General features: G+C 36.0%; 1 protein-coding gene across 3 annotated transcripts; it reads right to left on the minus strand.

Moving 5' to 3' along the window:
• Nucleotides 1–1,611: 1,611 nt before the first annotated feature.
• LOC120355638 lies at nt 1,612–8,158 on the minus strand. Of its 3 annotated transcripts, none has more exons than XM_039444247.1 (5): nt 7,977–8,158; nt 4,715–4,751; nt 3,059–3,132; nt 2,155–2,232; nt 1,612–1,756 (listed from the first exon to the last, which is right to left on the minus strand). In XM_039444247.1, the coding sequence occupies exons 1-5, from the start codon at nt 7,986–7,988 to the stop codon at nt 1,637–1,639; spliced, it is 321 nt and encodes a 106-aa protein (XP_039300181.1). In that variant the 5' UTR covers nt 7,989–8,158; the 3' UTR covers nt 1,612–1,636. The 3 variants fall into 3 exon arrangements, with proteins under 3 accessions (XP_039300181.1, XP_039300182.1, XP_039300180.1); XM_039444248.1 differs by lacking the exon at nt 7,977–8,158 and adding an exon at nt 7,406–7,905; XM_039444246.1 differs by lacking the exon at nt 7,977–8,158 and adding an exon at nt 6,255–6,831.

An 8,158-nucleotide genomic window follows, 5' to 3' on the forward strand; every position in this document is an offset into this window, starting at 1 on the left:
TTGACTATATCGATAAATCTTGAAGAAGGTTGAGTGAAGTAACTTTAACGAGTAACACTTGTCACATAAATCGATTTTTTTCATGCAACGGTTTTCGTTGCAGGAGTTATTAAGCGACCTCACAGGGTGCGGAGCAGATGAGAGGCGCGTGCGATCGAATGCACCTGTCACTTTACTCTAAAGAGCTAATATCTTCCCATACTAGATTCCTTCCTTTTGTAATGCTGGTGAGAATCGTTTCACACTATAGGAACGATCGATCAAATGGAACTTGATTCTTCTCTCCTTTACTTGGGTTAGAGAAGGGTGTGGGAAAGAGATAAGAATCAATTGAGCCTGTCATCATAGTAGAGCGAAATGGATGCAGTTCAATTTGTTAGTATAGCATTAGATGTAGAAAGAATTGATTCTTATCTCCTTTACTTTCGGAAAGGGTGCAGGAAAGAGATGACACTAGTAAAAGAAGGAGATCTCTTGAACCTGTCATCAATCCATTGGAGCGAAATGGATTCACTTCAATTTGTCACTATGGCATTAGATGTAGAAATATGAATTCACTTTAATTTGACACCAAAGGAATTTCTCAAAGAGATTTTTTTCCCCACATCTTTAGGATTCACCTCAATCTGTCACCATAGCATTAGATGTAGAAATATGAATTCACTTCAATTTGACAGTAGACAGAGGGAATTTTTCCTCCTAAAAGGGAAATTTTTTTTTCCCTCACCTGGAGAGAGAGAGAGAGAGAGAGAGAGAGATAGAGATATCTGAGAGAGAGAGAGAGAGATCTTACCCCCCTCACCTCCACTGGACAGGGGGAAGGGGAAATCTATTTTTAGAAAGAGAGAGAAAGATATATCTCCCTCTCTCTCTATCCCCCTCACCTCCACTGGACAGGGGGAAGGGGAAATCTATTTTTAGAAAGAGAGAGAGAAAGATATATCTCCCTCTCTCTCTATCCCCCTCACCTCCACTGGACAGGGGGAAGGGGAAATCTATTTTTAGAAAGAGAGAGAAAGATATATCACCCTCTCTCTCTATCCCCCTCACCTCCACTGGACAGGGGGAAGGGGAAATCTATTTTTAGAAAGAGAGAGAGAGAAAGATATATCTCCCTCTCTCTCTCTATCCCCCTCACCTCCACTGGACAGGGGGAAGGGGAAATCTATTTTTAGAACACCCCCCGCCCTACAGGCGGGGGGAAGGGGAGGAGGGATAGACGAGGGGGGAGAGGGGGGAGGGGGATCTCGAGCAAAAAAGTCAGTCGGTTCTCCCTAATCTTCTCTACTTATCTATTTTAGATACTCTAGTAATATACTGCACTTGACAATTAATCCTTTGTCAATTGATCAGGTAACACACTGATGATGAGAGTTTTCAAAGCTTGAAATCCCCATGGATCGAATAATGTTGTTTTTGCTGCTACATAACGGAGCTCACAAGCAACAGACCCCCATTTTACACATTGCATGAGAGAGTACAGAGTACTGGACTGTAGATGAGTTGACAGGATGTAGGTTGCCTTTGCCTATACCAGACAGGCAGCACTGTAAATCTGCAGGTATTCAATCAATCAATCTTAATTGTAATTTGATGAAAAAATAACAATCTAAACTGCATAACTTATTTATTCTAGTCAAGATAGAATACTTGCCTGATTGGAAGTTGAACCATTGTGTGAGGATGACTCATCTTTGACGTTGCTAGCTGCAAATTCACATTCTCCAAATTCATCCTCCTGCTTCTCGATCTTGATCTGTGAACATAAGAGAAGGCTTGTGTCACTTGAAAACTAGACGAATATCAAACTCAGCAAGTAATAGTGCTCAGTATAAAATATGGGTTGTAGTAGTTGATGTTTGTTTATTTATGTTTGTTAGAATAGCAACGAATATATTCAAGAATGCATTCCTTAAAGAATGGACTTTTTTCTATAGTTCCCATTGAATTCTTACTCTACAGTTTTATAAGATCCATGAAAGGTGATCCATAAAAATATTGCATAATATTATAAAGAATATTGCGACTGAATTAATCTTTTAACTAATTTCATCATATGCTATCAACAGTTGAAAAGTTGAAAAAAATTGGATTCAACTTTATCATAAAGCTGTAGTCAGTAAATTTCAAGGTGGATTGTTCAACAATACATGCCTGCTGAGTAGCTGTATCACTACGTGCAGCTCCAATCCAACTGTCATCAAAAGGACTTTCCTGTTTCTCAACTTTAACCTGGAACAAAGAGACAACAAAAATTAACTTGAATCCTTTACAGTAGAATCATGATGAAACGCATTTTCTATTTTGAGATATCTATTTTAGATACTCTAGTAATATACTGCACTTGACAATTAATCCTTTGTCAATTGATCAGGTAACACACTGATGATGAGAGTTTTCAAAGCTTGAAATCCCCATGGATCGAATAATGGTGTTTTTGCTGCTACATAACGGAGCTCTCAAGCAACAGACCCCCATTTTACACATTGCATGAGAGAGTACAGAGTACTGGACTGTAGATGAGTGGACAGGATGTAGGTTGCCTTTGCCTATACCAGACAGGCAGCACTGTAAATTTGCAGGTATTCAATCAATCAATCTTAATTGTTTTCATCAAACATTACAAATGTAATTATCCTGGTATACTATCAGGACATCTATAAAATTCAACCACTATCAAGTGATGTCATCTAACAATAAAGTCTCTCCCACATCAACCAATGAGCAAATGGACTGCAATGTAATGACATATTACATCAGTAATCGACGTTCAATTGTGTTTAATTCAATATAGATGTACTTACATCCAATTCAAGGATTTAAAAATCTCACAATTTACCCCACTTTGAAAATATTTACATTCATTAGTTTCTCTAAAATGATTAGTTTTTCAACATTAATGAAAATAATTGTAGAAAACAATATTAGTTTCCTTGACTGGAGAGGCAAATGTTTCACATACAACACCAACACATGCTAGGTTTGAAATATATCTATTACCTTTTACCTGAAACAATGAATATTCAAATTTGAATGTATTTTTGAAAATATTTTTCACCTGAACTTTGATTTGTGGTCTCGATGTTGATACATCTTCCAGTCTGTTAACAACTACTTTTGCAATTTTCCCACCTGGAAAAAAATAAAATTATGAAGTGAAGGAAAATTATGAGACATAAAATAAAAAATGTTTATTGAATTTTCCAAGTTAAAAGTTTGATATTATGATGAATATTTTCAAGAAAAATCTCATTTCGAAAACCAATTATGAGTTTTAGAACATCAGTGTCATATTACCAAAAATAGTATCAAATGTTAATGTTCTCAATCAAAAACAGTCTAAAAAAGTAATTGCTGAAATATTGGTTTTGGATATAGATATTATTTTTCATACAAAGCATTCAGTAAGTAAAATCATTCAAGGTATTAAACGTGCTTTTAACTGAAGAACACAGCTTTTCAACATAAGAAATTACCTTCTTGTGATCACAAAAACCTTTGATAAAGACATTCCATTCATAAACAGTCTGATCCCAAACACTGCTTGGCTTTGATCATAACTAGTCCTGTCAATATAGATATAAGAAAGGGGGTGTGCTTGCAATATATACTGTAGTTCTGATGTTTTAATATATTATTTGCATACATGAGAGAAGTCCAGAACAAATTTCTACATGCAAAATTTCCTTGTGCCAGATACAGGGTGGCCCAAATACCTCGTATTTTCGGTTCATTTCCCAGTTTTCAGCTATTTCTGCCAAATCCAGTAATCGTACAGAAAAATTTGCTCTCGATTTTCTTGAGATTATAAAATTCTGAATAAAATGAGATCATTTGGAACTCTCTATCTCCAATGAGTACTGAGTTATAATTTTTCAAAAATGGGTAAAATTTAAACAAAAAATCAATTTTGATGAATTTTAGTTTTTGATCAACATCTTCTGATTTTAGATGTATAATTCAAAGTCACTGTGGACGTATTTTTGTGCTCTACACTATCTCATATAGATTTCCAGGTACACCTGGCAAAAATGCAGAATTTTATAATCTAAAAAAAGGCGAGAGCAAATTTTTCTGTCCGATTACTGGATTTGATAGAAATAGCTGAAAACTGGAAAATGGACTGAAAATACAAGGTTTTTGGGCCACTCTGTATCTAGCACAGATAAATTTTGCATGAAAAAAATGGTTCTGGACTTCTCTCATGTATCCATATAATATATTTAAAAATCAGAACTACAATATATATTGCAAGCACCAATGTATATAGTGACTGGAATATCAATCAAAAGCTAAATGTTGTTTCATTAAACATTATTCAATGAATCAACATAATTGTTCGATAACTTTGATGTAAAGTCTGCACATACATTTTCATAGGTTCAGTGGATAGTTCATGGGTTTACAGTGGCTGTTATTGGTTTAGCAAAAGTTTTTCATGTAAAATAATTGGGTTTTCATAAAAAAGTTTAGACTCAAAACAACAATTGAGATTCTAGGAAAATGAAAGAAGAAATAATGTATATACTGATGGAAATAGATGAGAAATTGCATTTATTCAAATGCCCATCGATGAATAATTATTATTAAAAAAAATTCAAGTCAAATGCTGTTAAGCCTGTTGTCAATATTTGCAGTAGCAGAATTCTTCCGGGTGGTTTCACAGCATTTAACTTTGGATTTTCGTTTAATAGTGGTTAATGTGTATACTTACAAACATGGTACTCCATACTCTGGAAAGTAGTTTGTCTCTGAAAACAATACAGAGAGTACATTTTTCAATTGTCTATCTATAGTACAGTGTACAGCTTTATTAATTGAATTCCTCTAAATCTATTAATATATAACATTGAACATTTTCAGCTGCTTAGAAGCACTCAAATAGGCAGAATCAACTCTATGGAGCTTTATTAGTTTTAAACAACATAACAATATTAGTGGAATACTCAAACTATTGATCAAATGTATGATGGCAAAATTGATAGAGAATCAGTAAAAATAACAAGAAAATTCCACAAAATAGATCATTTATGGACTTGAAGAAAAATAGCCTACATGCCTCATTTATTGTTAAGCAACTTTATAAAGGTCGACTCATCTCCAATACTTTTTGATGCAGACTAATGCTTATCTTTTAAACTCAGTATCATATTCCCAAATTATTATTGTTTTGTCATTGTATGTATAGCATAATAAATTATTTATTCTCTTTCAATCCTAGATCATACAGTAACTTGAAGAGCTGAGTTGAATTTAAATATACTTTTTCCATTTCATACAATTATTATTAGCATAGCTTCAAATTTTGGTAAAAAGGACATTCATTTGTGTTTTAATGACGGAGATTTATGATATAGGCAACAGTAACAGCATTACAGCATATAGGCAACAATAAAGGCAACAGCAAAACAAATAGCTGAACCATTGGCTGCAGCCATTAACAGCTGTTTTGTGGCAGGAAGGTTTCCAGACTGTCTCAAGACAGCGAGACAGTGCCAATTCACAAGAAGGGGGAGACCAGTGATCCAGCAAACTTCAGGCCAATCTCCATGGTGCCTATCTTCTCAAAGGTGATCGAGACAGAGATGAAAATGCAGATGACCAACTTTTTTGAGGGGAATGGGCTGCTGTCATCATTGCAACATGGATTTAGAAACAGACGATCCACAACTAGTGCTCTCCTGGCTTTGACAGAAAACATTCAGAGAAGTTTTGAGGATGGTGAATCCCTTGCCCTCACATTGTGTGACCTTAGCAAGGCCTTCGATTGCGTACCTCACAGGATATTGGTTGGAAAGCTGGAGAAATATGGTCTGGGTGGCGGGGTCCTTAAGACAGTGACATCCTATCTGGATAATAGAAAACAGGTGGTGCAGCTGAGAGGTGCTGGCTCGAGGCTGAGAGGCGTTAAGCATGGAGTACCACAGGGCTCGGTTTTGGGCCCTCTGTTGTTCATATTACTCATGAACGACTTCTCAAGCAGTCAGGGGGACAACACCACCTTGATTGCCAGAGGTGTCACTGTGGAACAGGCAAAGGAGGAGTCTGCCAGACTCTTAGAAGTAGCTAAGTTGTGGTTTCTTGCCAACAAGCTCAAATTAAATGATGATAAAACAAACATCTTGGTTTGCTCATTGAAAAGACAGCCAGTCGTATCGGATCCAGTAAAACTATTAGGACTCTGGTTGGATGAGCGATTGAGCTGGAATCATCATGTGAATCAAGTATGCAGGAAATTGTCTAGAGTGCTGTACCTCCTTCGTAAGCTGAGATGTGTGGTGGATCAGAGAAGTCTTGTCATGGCCTATCATTCGCTGTTTCACAGCCATATCATCTATGGATTGCTCCTGTGTGGTCACGCACCAGCTGTCCACGATGTGCTGCTACTGCAAAAGAAGGCTCTGAGAATAGTGACATTTTCCAGCTTCAGGGATCACTGCAGGCTACTATTTAGGGATCTTGGGATACTCACAGTGTACAGTCAATATGTATTGTGCTCGCTTATGTATATCAAGAAGAACCTGGTGCAGTTTCAAAAAAGGTGTGATGTACACAGCCACAATATGCGACATGCCACTAGACTGGAGGTGCCCCGGAGCCGACTGGCGGGGAATTACAATAGCTTTCCTTCGCAGGCAATAAGATTTTTTAACAGCCTTCCTAGACCAATTCAGGAAACACGGAACTCTTGGTTCTATACCACTTTGAAAAATAAACTCCTGGAAAAGCCACTCTACTCACTACAGGAGTTTTACAGTGAACCTCTTTTTGGGAGTCAATCACCTCCACAGCGTGAATGACCATGTAGGTTATTTTTATTGAGAATTCCAACACTGCCTATCTGGAAACCCCAGTCATTGGCAACGACCAAATATAAATTATGCAAAGTAAATTTTTATAACTTATCTTGGAACTTTTGAAATGAGAAATTAACAAAAATAATAAAACTTACTGAATACTCAATAACATTTTGAGAATTCAATATGGTAGTGACCAGTCAAGCCCATGTCTAGAGCAGACTGCACACAGAGAAATTAGTAGCAGCTGGTAACTACTAGCAGAAATGTGGAATTAGAAATTTCATTTAAATGTTCATGACATTTCTAATCCCACTTTCACATAGTATGTAGCTAGAGGATGCCACTAATGTATCTGTGAGCAGCATGCTTACTGAACATGGAATTGGAAATGCCATCTTCATATTCGAGTTCCGGACATTTCCAATTCCACATTCCCGCAACAACTATTGTCCCTGTGTGCAGGCTGCTAATACTGTAAGTGGTCCTAAAATGTAGCTTTTCAAATGGAGTCTTTCCGTTTTTCTATAGTATTGACAAGTAGAAAGATGATAGGATTCAACGAAGAAAAACAATTATTTGATTGAATCTTTATACATAGCTCTCACCAGTCAGATGACTGAAGTTAGCTCCAATGTTGGTCTACCCATCTACTGTATAAACAATGCGCATGAATGCAAATGCAAGCTTGGTTATGCATGACCACTAAGCGTGCAGATACTTACTTTCCATGTCCAAGATCACCATTAAGCTATTATTATTTTATCTATTTCCTACTAATATTTAGCTACCTGAAGGGCTTTGTCATTGCATTTGAGGAGGTCGTCATAAGAGCAGTTAAGTGTGCAGATGAAAACTGAAAAGTGCAATAGCAACACTCACACTTTCTAGTTGCGTTAAGTGTGAGAAACAACATGCAAGTCACAAAGTGTCTGTTTTAATGACATTTTTCAAATTTTGCTTTTTGGCTCATGCATGATTTTACATGCACTTGCACACTTATGAATTCATTGTGATCACAACCTTAAATATGTCAATAATAATCTGAATTCTTATAAAACTCAATTCCAAATACTTATTTTTGTGGAATCAGAAACAATAAATTGTATTCATTTAACAAACTAATAAGCGATACTGTTTTTAAGGTTATGTTGAAGAAAAAATATTTTAATAACTCACCTTCTTATCCATTATTTTATTAATAGGACAAAAACATATAGACAAACAATGAATATTGTAAAGTAAATATTTATCTTCTGCGTTTGATTATTGATGATTTTGAGTAAATTTTAATAATATGAGTTACATTAGTAAGTATTTAATATCCAAAGCTTTCCTTCCACTTTCAGTCCTTTGTAACT

The sequence above is a fragment of the Nilaparvata lugens genome, unplaced genomic scaffold (genome assembly GCF_014356525.2).
Source record: "Nilaparvata lugens isolate BPH unplaced genomic scaffold, ASM1435652v1 scaffold3821, whole genome shotgun sequence".
NCBI lineage: Eukaryota > Metazoa > Arthropoda > Insecta > Hemiptera > Delphacidae > Nilaparvata > Nilaparvata lugens.